We start from the raw sequence: 19149 nt of genomic DNA, 5'->3' as shown, positions 1-19149 counted from the left end.
CTGGCCTCTTTGGGGATGAAGAAAATGAATCCAATCGAGATGCATGCATGAATGAATGAATGAATGAATGGAAATGAGAAGAATCAAGAGCAAGTGGATCTAGGCTTGATTGTTGGTTCTGCCTCTTAAAAGCTGTAAATTGTGGGCACAGTCTGGCTCCTCTGTCTCATGTAAAACAGGTGCACAGGCTGTACCTAAGAATTGTTGCATTAAATTGTACAATATTTGCGCCCACATTTACTAATGCCAGATACACAGTAATGCTATTCAAGTTTTCTGAGTTGGTTTTTTTTGTTTTGTTTTGTTTTGTTTTGCTTTTTATGACGTGATATTGAATCTCAAAAGGTTTTACTGATTTAGACTGCCAAAAATGTGTACTTAGAGGCTTATCTAAGCTATATGCGCTATATGCTGGACACATAACTTTCTGGTTTTGCTGTAGAGAATTTTGAACGCAGTAAATTGAGCAGTATAAAAACTCCCACGAATTTAGTAACCAGTGTCCTCTGGGCAGTCATTCCCTGTCCTCTGTTGTCCCTCCATAGTTCTTTTCTCTTTAAAAACCTAACAGCATTGGGGCTGGAGCGATAGTACAGCAGGTAGGGCGTTTGCCTTGCACGAGGCCAACCTGGGTTTGATTCCCAGCATCCCATATGGTCCCCCAAGCACCGCCAGGAGTAATTCATAAGTGCATGAGCCAGGAGTGACCCCTGTGCATCGCTGAGTGTGACCCAAAAAGCAAAAGAAAAAACAAAAAAAACCTAACAGCATTTTCGCTATAAACAGCCTTTCTTTTCTTTCTTTCTTATTTTTTTAATTCTTTTTTTTTGGGGGGGGTGGGGGCATACCTGGTGGTACTCAGTATCACTTCTGATAGTGCTTGAGGAAATCAAACCCTGGTCGGCCCTGGGCAGGGCAAGTGCCTTACCCATTGTACTTACTATGTAGATGTATATATAATAGCATTTGTTAATATCATACCTAATATGCGTTCAAATGACCCATTTCTTTTACGAACTGAGTTGATTCATATATTTTGGATTTGGGGCTACCCCTAGCCAGTGCTTCTCCTGGCTTGGTGCTCAGGGAACATGCCATTCCCGGGATCGAATCCGAGTCTCTGCATGCAGAGCCTGCTCTCAGCCCATCGAGCTAGCTCTTGGGCCCAGATATAAAACTTTTTATAGTTCTTTAAAATCAGAAACTAAATAGGCTTCATTTAGTTTCTTACAAACCTGGCTGATAGGAACTTAACATAGTGGTGCCACATCTAGTGGCAGAGATTGAGCTTGGGTTGTGAGTTCTGTCATCTGAGCTAGCTCCCTGGGCCTTCAAAATTTATTTTGTTTGGGGCTCACTCCCAGCTCAGTGCTTGCTCTTGGTCGCTCAGGAGGCTGTGCAGTGCCTGGGATCGACCCCAGGCCTCATGCGTGCAGAGCACATGCTCCGGCCCACGGTGGGGATGTGGGTTTTTTTTCCCTTTGGTACAGTCAGGAGCCTTGTTGCATGCGTGTCCATAATATAGTTGGATGTAGTCCTGTTCCCCTGTCCTCCTCCTTCCTGTGAGTTGATAGTTGGAAGTATTTAGTAGAGATTTGAACAAGCTCCGGTCAGGCTTTTGGGGGTGAAACGAATGTACGGGAGGAGGTGGGACAGCTTTTGATCACGAGGCACATGAAGTCCGACTGCCTGACTTTCCGCGTGGTTGGCAGTGGGGCTGCCACCAGGTGTTTTTTTCTCTGCACTCAGGAATTACTCCTGGCGGTGCTCGGGAACCACATGGGATGCCAGGGATCAAACCCGGGTCAGCCGTGTGCATGGTGAAAACCTACCTTCTGTGCTGTTGCTCTGGCCCCACCAACCAGGTTTAAGAGAAGTGCTCAGCCCGTTTTCTCGGAGTTGCTGAATTTAAGAGGGGAGTGCCTTTGTGGGGCCAGGAGAAGGCAAATCAAAAAGCCTGAGGTAGCAGCACGGCGGTCTATAAAGGACATCTGTTTCTCTGCCTAGGAAAGCCCTTCTGTAACAACGAGACCTTCGGCCAGTATCCCCTTCAGGTAAATGGTTATCGCAATTTAGACGAATGTTTGGAAGGGGCCATGGTGGAGGGCGACATCGAGCTGCTTCCTTCGGATCATTCGGTGAAGTATGGACAAGAGGTGAGTCGGATTTCTGTCAGTTGGGCCAGTGACAAAGCCAGTTAATTAGGAATGGCGAGTGTTGGCCAAGCTTTTCGCACTACTTATTCAGTAACTGTCCACTTCTGAGAACCCGAACAAATCTGAAGTCTCTCGAGTTGATAATGAGTTCGAGAGTCTTGGTGTGTACTAAAATATTGACTAAAACTGAATGTTATTCATCACACTTATACGAATGCTAATTCATAGACAGTACAAATAGTAATCATATTAAGGTTGTGTGCTGCCTCTGAGGGGATTTTTGGTTTTTTTGGATTTTTTTTTCTGCTTTATGGGTCACACCTGGCAATGCTCAGGGGCTACTCCTGGCTCTGCACTCGAGGATCACTCCTGGTGGTGCTTGGGGGACCATATGGGGGCTAGGAATCAAACCCTGGTCGACCGAGTGCAAGGCAAACCCCCTCCATGATGTACTATTGCTCCAGCCTACCTCTGATGTTTTAAGTATGATCAAGTTTCTCTCCTTCTATTGAAGCCATCCTGTACCTGAACAGAGTGAACCCACTACCTCCGTATTTTCGGAGGGTAAAAAGTACAGTGACTTACTCCTGTGGTTTGTCGTTTAGAATATTTTCCCTATTAAATAAGTATTGACTGTTCTCCTTTGTAAATTCTGCCTTTGCTTTCAAAGTATTTTCTGAATTTTTAGTTGTTTCTTTTCTTTCTTTTTACATGCTGGAAAGAAATGGGGCGGAGAGCCAAAGGGAGGGCCAGGGTGATTAGTATCTCCAAAGTTCCGTAGGGTTAAGAAATGAGTTGCCTTTGTAAATGTAACTGATAGCATCACACAGCTTGGATTGTTCTTTCTTTCTTTCTTTCTTTCTTTCTTTCTTTCTTTCTTTCTTTCTTTCTTTCTTTCTTTCTTTCTTTCTTTCTTTCTTTCTTCCTTCCTTCCTTCCTTCCTTCCTTCCTTCCTTCCTTCCTTCCGTCCTTCCTTTTCTTTCTTCCTTTTCTTTCTTTCTTTCTTTCTTTCTTTCTTTCTTTCTTTCTTTCTTTCTTTCTTTCTTTCTTTCTTTCTTTCTTTTTCTTTCTTTCTTTCTTCCTTCCTTCCTTCCTTCCTTCCTTTCTTTCCGTCCTTCCTTCTTTCTCTTCCTTCCTTCCTTCCTTCCTTCCTTCCTTCCTTCCTTCCTTTCTTTCTTTCTTTCTTTCTTTCTTTCTTTCTTTCTTTCTTTCTTTCTTTCTTTCTTTCTTCCTTTCTTCCTTTCTTCCTTTCTCTCTCTCTCTCTTTCTTTCTTTCTTTCTTTCTTTCTTTCTTTCTTTCTTTCTTTCTTTCTTTCTTTCTTTCTTTCTTTCTTTCTTTCTTTCTTTCTCTCTTTCTTCACTCCCACAATCCTTCCTTCCTTCCTTCCTTCCTTCCTTCCTTCCTTCCTTCCTTCCTTCCTTCCTTCCTTCGGTGATACTCTTGGGTTACTCCTGGCTCTGCACTTCGGAATCACTCCTGGCAGTGCTCAGGGGACCATATTGGATACCAGGGATTGAACCTGGATTGGCCGTGTTCAAGGCAAGCACCTTGCTTATTGCTCTGGCCCACAATTTACTTTTTTTTTTTCCGGGTACTCAAAGTACACAAACATCCTGGGGTAATGTGATTGAGTTCTTTGCAAAAACATATTCTTAAGTTAAGAATTCCAGACTTTTCTCATAATGTAAAATTGTGAAAACTCAAAATCATGAGGCAATGTCAGTTTTTTTTTTTTAGACATTAGGGGATTAATTTATTTAGTTTATTAGACATAATTTCTAAATCTGTTTAGGCTATCTGTTCTCTCTAGAGTTTGAACCTCCTGAATACTGATGACTTCATGTGTTGTATAGGTGCTTGGTGCAACCCCAACGTATTCATTTTTTTATTATCCTTGCCTTGTTAATACTGAGGTCACATATAGTTTGCATTTGTGCTAATATTCAGGTAGACACTGTTACCCCACCACCCTCCACCACAGTCTGTACCCCTTCTCACCTCCTCTTTCCCTCCCAAGAGTGGTTATTTCTAAGGATGACAGCTGAGAAATGTTCTTGATTGACTTAATTCGGAGACTTGAGTTTTTAGCCACGTTCCTTAAGAGGAAGTGATTATAATTTTTTTTAATTAAAATTTTTTTTTTCCTTTTGGGTCATACCCAGCAATGTTCAGGGGTTACTTTTGGCTCTGAAATTACTCCTGGCAGTGTTTGGGGGTACCATATGGGACACTGGGGATCATACCCATATTAGCTGCATGTAAGGCAAATACAGGGCTGAGCAGGTCCAGGGGCCCCTCTCAGCAAATCTCTGCCAACCAGGCTGCATTCATGCTCAAGTCTCTGTGTGTGGTCTATATGAATGTAAATTATATACCAAGAGAAGAAAATGTGGTGAGAGAGAGTTTGAATCTGACTCTCGTGACTTCCTCAAATTAACTTCTTCCTCCACATTTCTGTTCTGGCACAGCGTTGGTTTACAAAGCTACCTCCGGTATTGACCTTTGAACTCTCACGATTTGAATTTAATCAGTCGCTTGGTCAGCCAGAGAAAATTCACAATAAGCTGGAATTTCCTCAGATCATTTACATGGACAGGTGAGTGTGCTGTGGGAGTTGCCACCTTGCTGTGCTGACGCAGCAGGAATGAGTGTGGAGGAAGTGGACGGCACCTCGGGAGCTCCCAGAGCCTGGGCACAGCCTCATCCCTCAGGGCGTGACCCACAGATAAGAAGCATCCCCCTCTCCCTGCTTAGAGTTGCAAACTCGTGGACCGTAGCATACAGCCACCGAATCGCTATTTTGCTGAGATTTTTGTGCCAGTAAATGTTCTGAAATGCAAACTTCCAGAAACATAATTTTTCTGTTTCAGGATAACTGTCAACACAATAAACTATTTTGGGGATTATCATTTCCTCTTAGGTACATGTACCGGAGCAAAGAGCTTATTCGATCAAAGAGGAAATGTATCCGGAAACTGAAAGAGGAAATAGAAATTCTGCAGCAAAAACTGGAAAGGTGGGTCTTGGGCATCTTTGTGGTTAGAAGTGTAAAAGGGGGGGAGAAACACAGTGGGCTGGGGCTGTGGGTTTGGGGGCGGAAGCACATGCTTTGCATAGGGGACCCCAGGTTCCGTTCTCAGCACTGCTGGGTATGCAAACACCTCCCCCACCCACCCCCCACATACACCCAAAGGTAAGGTTAAACGCCAGCAGCTTTGTATTTAGCCTTTAAATCCATTTTAAGTATCGAGCAGTGTATTTCTTTCTGGATGGCAAAGAGGAGTGTTTGCGGAGTGAATGGCCATCTCGAAGGTGAGCTGACAGAGCTCATGTGTCGTCCCCCCACTTCCCTCTTCCCCCCCCCCCCCCCCCCGTGTCCAGGCAGAGCTTAGCCCTTCCACTCCCCCTTGCAAAGCAGTTTCTGGAATGTCTTAGAAAGCAAAAATATAAAATAAGACCATTCTACTGTGAGCAGTGCTAATTCTAATTCTAGAGGCTGATATTTCACTGGGGTGTGTGTGTGTGTGTAGTTGCTAATTCTTTGGGGGAGGAATGTATGTGTGTATGTTGGGATGTGTCAGTGTGTGTGTGCGTTTGTGTGTGGGGGGGATGTGGTGGGTGTGGGTGTGGTGGGTGTGTGATGGGGCCTCCCAAGCAGGGACGAGTACTCTGCCTGCAGGACCAGGCGGTGCAGCCCAGCATTCTGCATGCTACTGGGGCCCATTAGGGCTGGGGCCTCTGAGGCTATCCCTGGCCACTCCCAGGGGGCCAGTCATATGGTTCTCGGGACCTAACACAGGGCCCTCTGCCTGCCCTACAGTCTCTCTGGCCTTTGAACTGGTCCCCAGCCCCAGGGCTAATATTTCTGACCCAGAGAAAGCCCCATCTCTTAAGGAGACTCTTTCCTCTTTATTTTGCTCTAGATGTATTCTGTGGGATCACCTTGCAGCTTTTTTTTTTTTTCTTTTTGGGTCACACCTGTTGATGCTCAGGGATTACCCCTGGCTCTGCATTCAGGAATTACTCCTGGTGGTACTCAGGGGACTATATGGGATGCTGGGAATCAAACCTGGGTCTGCTGCATGCAAAGCAGATGCCCTTCCCACTGTGCTATCGCTCCAGCCCCCTCCCCCTTTTTTTTTTACTTGCAGCTTTTAAAGAAGAGGTGAGGCAGTTGCTTTCTAGTCAAGTTAGGAGTGATCCCTAAGCACAGAGCCAGGAGTCAGCCCTGAGCATAGATCCAGAAGTCAGCTCTGAGCACAGAGCCAGGAGTCAGCCTTGAGTACAGAGCCAGGAGTCAGCCCTGAGGCACCGCTAGGTATAGTCCCAAAACCAAGAAAATTAAACAAAAATCAAGTACGTTTTATTGATGAGACATTGCTAAGAAGTCTTAACAGCCCAGAGTTAGTCCAAGGGGCAGCCCTCGTGCTCGCTGTGTACAGGCCCTGCCTAGTCGGCCCCTGCTCCACGTGACTGCCCAGGTGCCGTCAGCCGGTGCCCCGCGGCTAAGCTGTACTCAGCAGCACCCGACAGCCACCAGCCCCAGGTATCCCAGACAGCACCGAGGGCTTGCTTTCCCCTTCGTCTGCTTCCTGGCTTGGCTGCCTCTGTCTGCCCCACACCCTGCCAGTTCCTGGGTCACCCATGTCTCTCCCTGACTGATCAGCCCCGCTGCCGCTCCCCCCCAGCCCCCTCCAGCCCCCAGCCCTCGCTCTGGAGGAACTTAGCCAAGGTGTACAGTGATCCGACTGGAATCACACCCTGCCTCTCAGACGGCCTCCTGGACATGACTTACAGGTTTTTGTCTGGGAGATTTAGTTTCGTTTTATTATTTGTAAGATAGGAAAGTTTTTATTGCCTTTTTGAAAATAAATAGATCTGATTATTGAAAACCAAATATCCCCAATTTATTTGTTCAATTTCTTTGGGGGTGGTTTTCAGACAAATCCACTGCTGGTTGGGGGCTAGTCCTGCTCTCTGCTGGTCGTTTTGGGAGTGGGACCTGGGCTTCCCGCCTGCAAAGCACGAAGCATGCATGCAGGCCTCCAGATTGAGCCCCTCATTTGGCTTTTACTTTTGGGGGATTTGCAGGTGGGAGGTGGGAGTGGAGCGTGGCATGGTCCGATACAGGGCTGAGCAGGCCCAGGGGCCCGTCTCGGCAAATCTCTGCCAACCAGGCTGCATTCGTGCTCAAGCCTTGGTGTGTGGTCTACTCGGGCTGTGCGGTGCTAGGGGGCCCCTGAGGTGCCAGGGACGGAACCCAGGTCAGCTGCGGGCAAAGCACCTACCCCTCCTGTACCAGCTCACTGGACCCTCATTTTGCTTCTAAAATAGTATCATACTTAAAAAGTCTCTTATATTTTATTTCCAAATTTATATAAGCCAGAGTGCCTTACCTTTCTCTCATCTGTCTTCATTGCAAGGTGGTCTAAACTCTTAAAGTGTAGACCAGCATCTTTTTTTTTTTATTAGGTTTGAGTACATGTTTTTGATTATTTTCTATTTTTAGACACAGAATTTTTCGTTGCCGACCAGACCCTAAATATGAGTGTTATCAAAGGAACCCATAGCTGGCATGACTTTGAAAACCGTTTCCTGCCAAGTACAACAGTTTAGAGTTGTGAATTCTCACTTTTGTAGCTAGAGGACTTTTGCCCTTGAGCCTAGGTGACTAACCGTACCCTCGAGGGCGAAGTTTTTTTTCCTTCCCATTGGCTCCATACCTTAACGGACTTGTCAGCCTGGCCCATCGAGTGAGTCCCACTGTTTTGGCCTCCTCAGGTACGTGAAGTACGGCTCGGGCCCCACTCAGTTCCCGCTCCCAGACATGCTGAAATATGTCATTGAGTTTGCCAGCACGAAACCTGCCTCAGAAAACCCCACGTCGCAGAGTGACGCTCGTGTGACGGTGCCGCTCTCTTCAGCGCCCTTCCCGCCTCCTGACCCGGCACCCGAGGAGAGGTAAACACGTGTGTCAGTGGCAACCTTTGTGGTTCCCTTGGTCCACTTGTTTGATGGGGACTGACCTCTCCTCCCAGTGAACACTTGGCCCCCCAAAAGTGTGTGACAGCTGTGGGCTCTCACACGTCTGGTAATCTTCATCGTGCCCACCTGTGCGCTTGTCTTGCCCCCTACCCTGGGATGGTCAGGATTATCCCCAAGGCTCCTTGAACCATCTGGCTTAGTTCATACGCCAGCAAGGAGCTGCTTTGAGTTGGCTGTGAGCTGGCTGCCGCCGAAGGCCTTCCACAAAGAGGTAAATCTCACAGTTCTCTCTCAGCACCTCCCCTCCAGCCTGGTTACCGATGGGCACCCCTAGGTTACCGCTGATCCCCAGCACTGCTGGGTGTGACCCCAGAATAAAACCCAATGACCCTAGGATCTGCTTTTTAAATGTTTTAGGCTTTAATGCTAAGAGAGCCGCCAATTGGGGCTGGAGCGATAGCACAGTGGGTTGGGCACTTGCCTTGCACACGGCCGACCCGGGTTCGATTCCTAGCATCCCATATGATCCCCTAAGCACCGCCAGGAGTAATTCCTGAGTGCAGAGCCAAGTGTAACCCCTGTGTGACCCCAAAAGCCAAAAAAAAAAAGCCACCTCTGTCCCTAACTTCCCCAGCCCCACCCCCACATTAATTTTTGGTCTTCTATGGCTACCCGGAAATGCCTGTTGGAGCAAGACATACCAGGTGTTAAGCATGACTTATCTCTGGGGCATGTGCGGGGAACATCCAGCCCTCGGGCCATGTCAAGCTGCATAATCATGTGACCTGGCTCTGGCCTGTGACAGGACAGTCACGTAAGCTGGCCGCTGCCTGTCAGCCTGTGTGAATAGAGCCTGCAGATGTCATAAATCCTCCAGTGGCCCTGGGCAGAAGAGTTGGTCCTGCCCCTGATCTTGAGGATGTCACAGGTCTGGATTGAAGGATCCTTTCATTTTTACACTCTGTGTGTTTGGATTTTTTGTTCTGTTTTAGGGCCACACTGGGCAGTGGTCAAAGCTTACTCCTGACTCTGTGCTCAGGCATCATTCCTGGTGGGATCCAACCCCTGGTTGGCTGTGTGCCAGGGAAGCGCCCTCCACTCTACTCTCAGACTTATCTGGATTTTTCCATACAAGATTTTCATGTCCTTTTGGAAATAAAAATGGGTTTTGTTGTTTTCGTTTTTGTTTTTGCTTCTTGGGTCGCACCTGGTGATGCACAAGGGCTCATACACTCAGGAATCACTCCTGGTGGTGCTCAGGGGACCGTATGGGATGCTGGGAATCAAACCTGGGTCGGCCACATGCAAGGCAAACGCCCTACCCGCTGTGCTATCTGCTCCAGCCCCCAGTTTTAATTTTTTTTAAACCGCCTGACCAGGGCTTCGGAGGCCTTTATCCCCTGCGTTTATTCATAGAGGGGCAAAACTGACGCCATGACAGGCGGCAGAAATGAGAAAAATCAGGTAGCCTCAGGTTCAGTTCCTGGAACTGAAACAGTCTTGGTTTCCCAGCAGCAAAACAATGTGTAACTAGCCAACCTGAACCCACGTGGGAAAGTTCCTGGGCCCAGCAAGTGGGCTCAATCAATCAATCCCAATGCCCCAGAAATTGTCTTTTCTTAACCCTGAAAGAATGAGTAGCATATGTAACCATAAATTGCGAGTGGAAACTATTGTTTAACTATTGCCTGACCACTGTTACCCTAGACACTTGCCAAAACACCTTTGTTTGGAAACTAAGATTTCTTTCTGAAACAATAAGGCACTTACTGCTTATGTAACCAAAACCTATATAAACTGCTTGCTGCCTGAAGTGAGGGTCTCTATCTAGAGACCCCCTCTGTGGGTGAGATAGTTGGCCCCAGTATGTTGGAATAAAACTCTTGCTGCTTTTGCATTATCATGTTCGATTCTCTGGCCATCTCGCCACTTGGGAACCCACAGTCCTGGGCTTAACAATTCAAACCCTGTGTTCCCATTCACCCTCTGCCCACCCGTGCCTGCCGCCATTCCCCCCTCCCCAAGCAGTGCAGGGCTGCTTTTTGCCCCACAACAAAACAAAAGAGTAACTGGCAGGTTTTCAATCATAAACTCCGGTTGCCTGGTATTATTAGATTTTAAAGTGACCCCCTAGAACCTGGAAGTTCTGATACTAAGATACCTTCTTCTTCTTTTTTTTTTCTTTTGCTTTTTGCTTTTTGGGTTACACCCGGTGATGCTCAGGGGTTACTCCTGACTCTGCACTCAGAATTATTCTTGGTGGTGCTCGGAGGGACCGTATGGGATGCTGGGAATCAAACCAAACACCGTACACCTGTACTATCACTCCAGCCCCTAGATACCTGCTTTCTTGCTCGTAAATTAGACCTGGGTTTGACCCCCAGCACAACACCCACCACCATCCCCGCCCCATAAATAAAGAACCAAGTTCAAGTTGTGTATTTATGTTGTTCAGTTTTGGTGAGGAACAGAAACTTTGTTATTCCTGCTGTTTTGTCTCTGTGAATCTATGTGATTGATTAGAATTACTCTGCATATTTTATTTTACTCCGCGTATTTTATTCTGTTACTTTACAGCAGGATGTGAAAAAAAAAAAAGTCCTTTTATGTTTTATAGCTGGAGTATTACATTGCCTGGCTGAGGCTAGTACTTTTTCTTTGGTGTTTAACTCGGGACTGCAGCCCTGAGGGCTCTCTGACATTTACTCCAGCCCATCTTCTCTCTGGGTAACACTTGGTCACTTGGTAATTCTCTGCTGATTTTTTCTTTTATATTTTGTTGGGGGGGGGGCAAGGTAGGGAGGCCCTTGCGTTGGCCTATTGAATCTTCCAAACTCAGTAGTTGATTCCTCTCTTCTTGATCCCAGTGCCCAGTTGTGTCCATCTTCCTTCTCGTTCCTTCCTCGTTGAGACGGTGTGACAAGTGTACAGTCAAAGACTCGGTAGATCCAGGTTTAAATCCTTAATCCATCAGGGGCCAGAGTGATAGTACAGCAGGTCAGGCTCTTGCCTTGCATCCAGCCTTCCCAGGTTCAATCCCCGGTATCCCGTATGGTCCCTGCGTCTGCCAGGAGTAATTTCTGAGCTCAGGACCAGGTATAACCCCTGAGCACTGCCGGGCATGGCCCAAATCAACAAATTTTTTTGGTTTGTTTTATTTGTTCTGGGCACACCTAGCGATGTTTCTGGATTTGCACTCAAGAATTACTTGTGGTGATGCTTCTGGGACCTTAGGGGATGCTGCAGATCAAACCCAGGTCAACTGTGTGCCCACTGTACTATCTCTCTGGCCCACTAATAAATTCTTACCCTTCGTTAGTTGGCTGAACTTGGGTGCATTGCCTAATTTCTCTAATAGTTAGGTTTGTAATTTGTCTTAAATCGAGACGATAATAGTATTTGCCTCATAATCAGTTTGTGTTAAATGCGATGCCTATTAGGAAAAGATACCTGTAAAAAAAGAGGTATGGTTTGAGTCCATGCCTCTGGAGAGTACATGCTCAATAATAGCTGTATTTCCCATCCAGAAGCTCTCTGTAGGCCAAAATATCTCTTAGGAATTACCCTTTGAGTGCGGTTTCTGTCTTCCATATGAGCGTGATTTCTTTCTTCCTTCAGTACAAGCAAAGAAGCCTCTTCTCAGGATGTTGAAAGCACGTTTTCTTCCGAAGATTCATTACTCAAGCTTAAGACGATGAGTAAGACCCTTCCACCTTCCCGGACTTCTTTGGAAATGCCCGCACACCCCGCTCCTCGGACGGTCACGGATGAGGAGATAAACTTTGTGAAGACCTGTCTCCAGAGGTGGAGGAGCGAGATTGAACAAGATATACAAGGTTGGCTTTTGTCAGACCTGCCTGGGTCTGGGTCCTGTGGCTCAGTGGTCAAGCACTTGATTGCATGTGTGAGGCCCCGGGTTCGAGTGCCGGCACCAGCAAAGCACATCATCTGTAACCTTTGACTTTTCTGTTGGAATACAGGGATGTTGGGTCACTTCCTGCCATTGCTGTATTATGCAGTTGCATTTTGTCCCAGTACTTGTTAGTTCTGTCATACGTTTTGTGTCCCATTAGACAGCTGTGCAAAGACACCGCCTGGTTTCCTTCCTCATTACGTCTGGGACTTCCTGGGACGTGTGGGGAATCCGGATGTAGCTGGGATTTTTCTCTTTTTGCAGGTTTCCGTTCTTAGTGGTTACCTGATTCTGGCTTCCAGTTTGGGAGGCATAGAGTTGACTTCCCTTGACGACTTACTTTAAAAGTCTTTTCTCTGTAAATTATGTATCACTGAAGATGATGAGGCGGAGGGTATTTCAGCAGCATGAACAGCATGAGATTGACTCAGTCCACATTCTGTGCTTGCAGGCCCTTCGCCCCTTTGTCGTGTTCAAACAATCTCTTCTCTTCTAATATCCAGGGAAGAAAAATACAAAGATTACCCTCCCATGTTCCTACTCTTAGGAATCTAGCCCTAGATTGCTCTGCCTTCTCCTTTCAAGTATTGGGGATATTATTTCACACCCAAGTAACTCACTGAAGCTTTTTGCTAAATAGAGTTTGTGTTCCCTCTTCAAGAAATCTTAGTGCCAATTACACAAGATTATTTTTTTTTCAAGCCATGGTATTATTAGATATTGCTATTACCTAGCCTGTGTATGCTGTCAGGTTACATAAGTCTAATTATATTACACTAAAAGCTTTCATGGCCTGCCTTTAAAACCCTGTGCTCTCAGGCTAGAGAGACAGCCCAGTGGGTAAGGCTCTTGCTGTCCTTTCGCATGACCCTTATGGTCCCTGGCAACCCAGGTGTCCTCAAGAAAATGATTGATTAAAACAAAAACTCCTATACTCTCTTGTGGTTCATGGAGTAAAGTAGCAATCATCAGAACCTCAGAGAATAAGCAAAGTTCTTTGTTTAGTTGAAGCAACTTAAGTGTCCTAGATTGAGATAATTTTAGCTAATTGTTTCTATTTTTTATTTTTTAACAGACTTAAAGAATTGTATTGCAAGCACTACCCAGGCTATTGAGCAGATGTACTGCGATCCTCTTCTTCATCAGGTGAATAAAATGGATGGAAAAGTAACCAAGGCTTGATTGTCTTGATTGTGCTCATGATAAATGAAAAATTTAATAGTTGGGCTGGAGTGATAGCACCGAGGGTAGTGTGCTTGCCTTGCATGTGGCCGACCCAGGTTTGATTCCCAGCATCTCATATGGTCCCCTGAGCACCACCAGGGGTAATTCTTGAGTGCAGAGTGACCCCTGTGCATCGCCAGGTGTGACCTAAAAAGCCAAAAAAAAGGGAGGAAAAATTTAATAGTTCCCTTTGAAACTAGATGGGAAGCTGCCTGGAACATAATAATAAATTTTGGAAGAGTTAGATATTACAGTTTTGTTTTATTGTGTTTGGGGGGCACACCTAGGGGTGTTTCCACCTTACGCCTGGCTCTGTGCTCAGGGGTCACTCCTGGTGCTTGGAGGGAACCATATAGGGTGCCAGTGATTGAGCCAGGGTTGGCCACACATGCAAGGCAAGGGTCTTAAATTATTTATTTCTTTAAAAAGGTTTATCTGTATAAACTTGTTCAGAGTAATTAATTACATTCAGTAGTCCAGCACCAATCCCATCACCATTATTTCAAATTTTCCCAGCCACCAACCCAAGCCTGCCCCAGTCGCAGGCCCGAAAGGATTTATTTTGTATTGCTTGTTATGAATAATTGTTAGAAATGATCAAAAAAGATTTCCTTAGAAGAATGTGTGTGAAGATTGTTTTATCTCACCCTGTAGCCATCAAGCCCTTATATAAGAGATTACTAAGGTATTGTTACAGGTTGTGTCTTGTGTACTAATATTTTTAAAATCAAGATCGGTTGCCTTCTACTTTATATCCCATCTAGTATGTCGTGCTACTCCTGGTACATGAGTGGTGTAGAGTATGAGATGTCGCTCCAGGAATTCTAAACTTTCTGGAGTTAAATTTTTAACTGTATGGTGACTGTGGAGTTCAGAGGCATCTCTGCAGTTCACTGATTTCTTTTGAGATTTACTTGTGAGTCGCTGGGTCATGGCTAGTTACTGAGCTACTATGGCACCAGAGGCAGTTCGTGAACATGACTGCCAGGCTCCCGGAAGAACAGCGAGATGAAGGCAGGTTGCCCATCCCCAACTCCATGAGGTTTTGGTCACAAACCTGAGTTTTTCAACAAACTGATTTATGGATGAGGCTCAACTTGAGCTTGTGGAGGTGGGCCATGTGGCCATGCGGCCATGTGACTGAGCTCTGGAGGTTTACAACAGTTGTGGCTCTGTTGAGCGGGTGGTGGCTCAACCAAACCCTCTGGGGTGCCCCAGTAAGACTCAGCCTGGCGCAGGGTCTGAAGGCATCTCTTAAAGGGTCTTAAATGCTTTACTACTTGTCTGACCCTAATACTCCATTCTTTTTAAACTAAAGAAGCAGTGTTTCTGAACTTCCAACCTTGATCTTCCTTCTTCCCCATGGGAGTTTTTCTATATAGCTGCCAAACACTAATAAAATCATCTTAACAAATGATGATGTAAGTCGTGCCCTGGGGAAACCTTGAATTAGGGGGCAGGTTACTCATCCTTTTTTTCTTTTTGGGTCACACCTTGTGATGCACAGGGATTACTCCTAGCTCTGCACTCAGGAATTACTCCTGGCGGTGCTCGGGGGACCGTATGGGATGCTGGGAATCGAACCAAGGTCAGCCGCGTGCAAGGCAAATGCCCTATCTGCTGTGCTATCGTTCCAGCCCCTCTGAAGCGATTCTTCAGTCTTTCTCTTGACAAGCTTTTAAGCTTAATTTCCAGTTACTCCAAAAGGGAGGAGGGCCATGCAGAAATGACGGTCTTCCACATGGAGTTTTTTGGGAAAGGATTTCCTCTTGTAGGGCCACATCCAGCGGTGCTCCTGGGCTGCCCCAGTCAGGGCGGAGGGCAGGCAGAGGGCTGCTCCCAGCACTGCCCATCCTTTGGGTCGGGGATCAAACCCGGGCCCCTTGGCATGCCGGGCATGCACTCGGCCACCCAGCCCACAGTGCTGTCTCCCCGGCTGGACTTCTGCTGTCAGTAACGTTTTGGGCATGGACGGGGCAGCAGGGCTCCACTTGGGGCTTGAGCAGCTCTCGGCGACTTCTGTGTGACTGGCTGGAGAGAAGCTCCGTCTCCAGGGCGGCCTGAAAGCACGGTTCTGCTGCGTTCATTGAAACGTGCCATTTTCTGTTTTACATTTAAAATTTTTGCCCCCACGGGCTGGAGTGAGTCGGATTTAAAGAACTTGCCTTGCACACAGCCAGCCCCAGCTCCAAGTCCTCTCAGGCCCTCGCGTTGCACTGTTGGCCCATTGGCCCTGCGGGCACCTGGGCATTACTTGGCAGCTCTGCCTCCAGTGGATTAAAAAAGAAAAACATGTCAAGAGAAAAACAAAAATGTCAAGGTGCGGGTTAAGTCTAAGCTGGATTTGACCCTGGCTGACTTTTTACATCGGTTCTTCCCTTAAAACACGAACATTGCTCTGTGTCCTCCATCTGAAAAATATGCACATGCTTTCTAAATGTTGAAGCACACAAGCATAAAGGGGTCTTTATCAGGCCAGATAGAACGGGCGTGAAAAGTGTTAGGCCCCGGTTTGATCCCCGGCAGCACTTGGTCCCCCTGAGTACCACCAGGTGTAGCCCATAGATAGATAGACCGGTGGATCGATCTGTCTTCATCTGAGGGAGGTGGATGATTGAATTTTAATCAGAAATATCAGGACTGGAGAGAGAGTCCAGCAGGGAAGGTGGTTGCCTTGCATGTGGCTAACCCAGGCTTGATCCTCAGTGGCCCAGGGGGGTCCCTAGAGCACCACCGGATGTGATCCCTGAGCGCAGAGTCAGGAGTAAGCCCTCAGCACTGCCATGTGAGGCCCCCCAAAAAAGCAGAAAAATACAGAGCACACATGAATGTGCCTTCAGAATAAAATAGGCATAGGGCAAGAGAGCTCTCACGGGGGGACGCCATACTGTGAACACTTGATCTTCATAAGGGCACGAGATGACCCCCACTCACAGGTATATGGAATTTGCCTGTAAACTGGGGAGATGAATAAGTCGAGGCTACTTTGGTTTCTGATCAGGTGCCGAGTTTAGGTCTGGGAGAGACCCTCGGGGGAGTCCTGCAGTTTGCCCTTAGAGATTGGCCCACTGCCACAGGATTGGTGGGTTCCAAGCTGTTCTTTTGTTAGCTGCCCATCACTGTAGCACTGTCATCCCGTTGCTCATTGATTGCTCGAGCGGGCAGTAGTAACGTCTCCATTGTGAGACTTGTTGCTACTGTTTTTGGCATATCGAATACGCCACGGGGAGCTTGCCAGCCTCTACCATGCGGGCGAGATACTCTTGGACGAGGCCGACCTGAGTTTGATTCCTCCGTCCCTCTCGGAGAGCCTGGCAAGCTACTGAGAGTAGTTGCCCACAAGTCAGAATATTTCGGTGTGAACTTCAAAACAAACCCACTTCTATGGGCAGCTTTCTCGTGTCGAGAGTGGTGGTGAGTAATTCTGATCACCTCAATGGGGTTGTTTTGCTCAGTGTCACATGGGAATGTGCCTTCTGGTTTCAGGTGCCTTACCGCCTCCACGCGGTTCTTGTTCACGAAGGACAAGCGAATGCCGGCCACTACTGGGCCTACATCTACAACCCAGCCCGACAGGTCTGGCTGAAGTACAACGACATCTCTGTGACTGAGTCTTCTTGGGAAGAACTGGAAAGAGATTCTTACGGAGGACTGAGAAATGTCAGCGCTTACTGTCTGATGTACATTAACGACAAGCTCCCCCACGTGAACGCAGGTGAGGCTGTCTCCTTGGGAGCTCGAGATGGGAGCGAGGAGGGGAGTGGTTTGGGCAGCTCATAAAAAGAAACAATATGTGCTTTTTGTTTGTTTCTTGGTTTTGGCAATGTTCAGGAGTTCCTCCTAGCTCTGCACTCATGAATCACTCCTAGTGGTGCTTGTGGGACCATATGGGATGCTGGGAATTGAACCTGGGTCAGCCATGTGCAAGGCAGATGCCCTACCTGTTGTACTACCCTCCAGCCCTAAAAAAATTTTTTTTTTTTTTTTGCTTTTTGGGTACACCCAGCGATGCTCCGGGGATACTCCTGGCTCTGCACTCAGGAGTTACTGTTGGCAGTGCTTAGGGGACCATATGGGATGCCAGGGATTGAACCCGAGTCAGCTGCGTGCAAGGCAAATGCCCTACACGCTATACTATCACTCTGGCCCCCCAGTATGTGGTTCTTAAAAATGTAAACCTGGGACCCCCGGGATGTGGCACAGTGGTGAGGTACCCACCTGTCAGGCGGCAGCTCCTGAGTCCTGTCCTGGACCCATTTTCACCACGGCCACCTGCACTCCCTGTTTCAGCTCTTCCTTCCAGTTTCGTTTTGTTTTATCTTATTCCAGTGCCGTCCTGTGCACACATGTTAGCACCCTTTGAGAATAGCTAATTTTTATATATGCATTTGCTTGAACGGTTTCGTATTTCTCATAACGCTGCCACTCATTCATGCTCAAGGCAATAATAATTGCTTCCGTTTGTACTTTGCTCATGACTACACACCTTTGAAATATTTTCACGGTAATTTCTGGCTCCAAAAGGGGGAGGAAGGGAGGAGAGGAATTTAGGGTCCACACCCATCTCTGTGAGGGGCCTGGGGCCTCTTCTAGCTGGGCTCCGCCTGCTCGGGATTCCTTATGCTCCTCCTTTCCCAGCCAAGGCTCTGGTTGTTCAGAATCTTCCTAGTCCATAGCAGACCCAAGATTCAAATTGGTTCCAGCTGGAAATTCGTTCCTTTCTTCCATTTGCGTTATTGTCCTTTTCTTCCTTCTGTGAGAGGTCTCCTGGCCAGCATTCCACGTTTCTCAGGTCTTCGCGGGCCTGTTCTTTCACATAGCTAACTCTGATGCGTGGCACAGTGAAGAGGACACCTAAGCCACGTAAGCAAGCAGCCCATGCATCGCCTTTCTGAGTTGCCAGTGCGACTAGCGGGTCAGGGGTGGGCAGCAGGAACATGTCACAGCCGCTGATCTTCGTGATGGCATATTTGCAGTGTGAAGGAGGAAACAGGTGTTTGTGGAAGTTACTGTACGGAGTGACTGTTGGTGGTCTGTAGTGTCCATGAGATTAGTTATAGAGCTCTTTTTTTTAAAAAAAAAAAATAGGGTCCCCACCTAGCGGTGGTGCGCAGGAAGGAACCTGGGGCCTTTCCCAGCAGCACTTAGCCACTGTGGCAGGTGATGACTCATGGGTCTGGCAGTGACAATGATTACACTCACTGCCCTGTGCGTGCTGGGTCTGTTCTCTGCCACTTGGGATAACTTCCCTATCCCTCATGTTTATATTATAAGCACAAACAAGTAGAGCCTCATCTGCTTGGTTAAAAGACAAGGTAGGAACGCCAGCTGAGAAGAAATATCCTTCTTTCTCGGGAAGAAACGCGGCGTGGCGTCAACCATAGTGTGATGTCCATTAAGCAAACAGACCTGGTGGCGTGGGAATGGGATATAAGGGGAAAAATTATGTACGTGGGACAGCGGGACGCTGGTGGAATCTCGAGCCGGAGCCGATACCAACGCAAGACCTTTGGTTCCAGAAACTGCTTGCAGACACTCTACTAGACTATCAACTAAGCCAGAGCCCCACACCAGCTGATGACGGGAAATAACCATCCTTTTCGGTTTTTTTTTCCCTTTGTCAGACAGCGTGGTGATTACTAAACAGGCGTGAACTCGGTGGCGTGGGGCAAGGGGGAAAAAGAAAAGTTATGTAACAAACAGTGGGACTTAATATCTCTATATTCTTAGCAATGGAGAACTATCAAATGCTTCCTTGGCAATAGGACTGTCTTTTTCTTTTTTGGGGGAAACCCCAGCAACGGTAGTGAGTTGTGTGTTGAAACATGGAATGTAATCGAGATAAAGCGTAAACGAAGTGAAACTTATCA

At 47.2% G+C, this 19149-nt stretch overlaps 1 protein-coding gene across 5 annotated transcripts in view; it reads left to right on the top strand.

Annotated features, from left to right (window-relative positions):
* Nucleotides 1-19149, top strand: part of USP28 (ubiquitin specific peptidase 28) — a 59058-nt gene that overhangs the window by 28074 nt on the left and 11835 nt on the right. For 3 of the 5 annotated variants that reach the window (XM_055130456.1, XM_055130454.1, XM_055130458.1), the window contains 7 exons: nucleotides 2008-2156; nucleotides 4626-4753; nucleotides 5078-5173; nucleotides 7939-8118; nucleotides 11761-11978; nucleotides 13131-13201; nucleotides 16766-16994. In XM_055130456.1, the coding sequence (XP_054986431.1) occupies nucleotides 2008-2156; nucleotides 4626-4753; nucleotides 5078-5173; nucleotides 7939-8118; nucleotides 11761-11978; nucleotides 13131-13201; nucleotides 16766-16994 (1071 nt within the window). The remainder of the gene's footprint in view (nucleotides 1-2007; nucleotides 2157-4625; nucleotides 4754-5077; nucleotides 5174-7938; nucleotides 8119-11760; nucleotides 11979-13130; nucleotides 13202-16765; nucleotides 16995-19149) is intronic. The other 2 variants (XM_055130457.1, XM_055130455.1) reach the window with 1 other exon arrangement.

Source organism: Sorex araneus, chromosome 3 (assembly GCF_027595985.1).
Source record: "Sorex araneus isolate mSorAra2 chromosome 3, mSorAra2.pri, whole genome shotgun sequence".
NCBI classification, from domain to species: Eukaryota; Metazoa; Chordata; class Mammalia; order Eulipotyphla; family Soricidae; genus Sorex; species Sorex araneus.
This window is presented reverse-complemented; position numbering and strand designations above follow the sequence as displayed.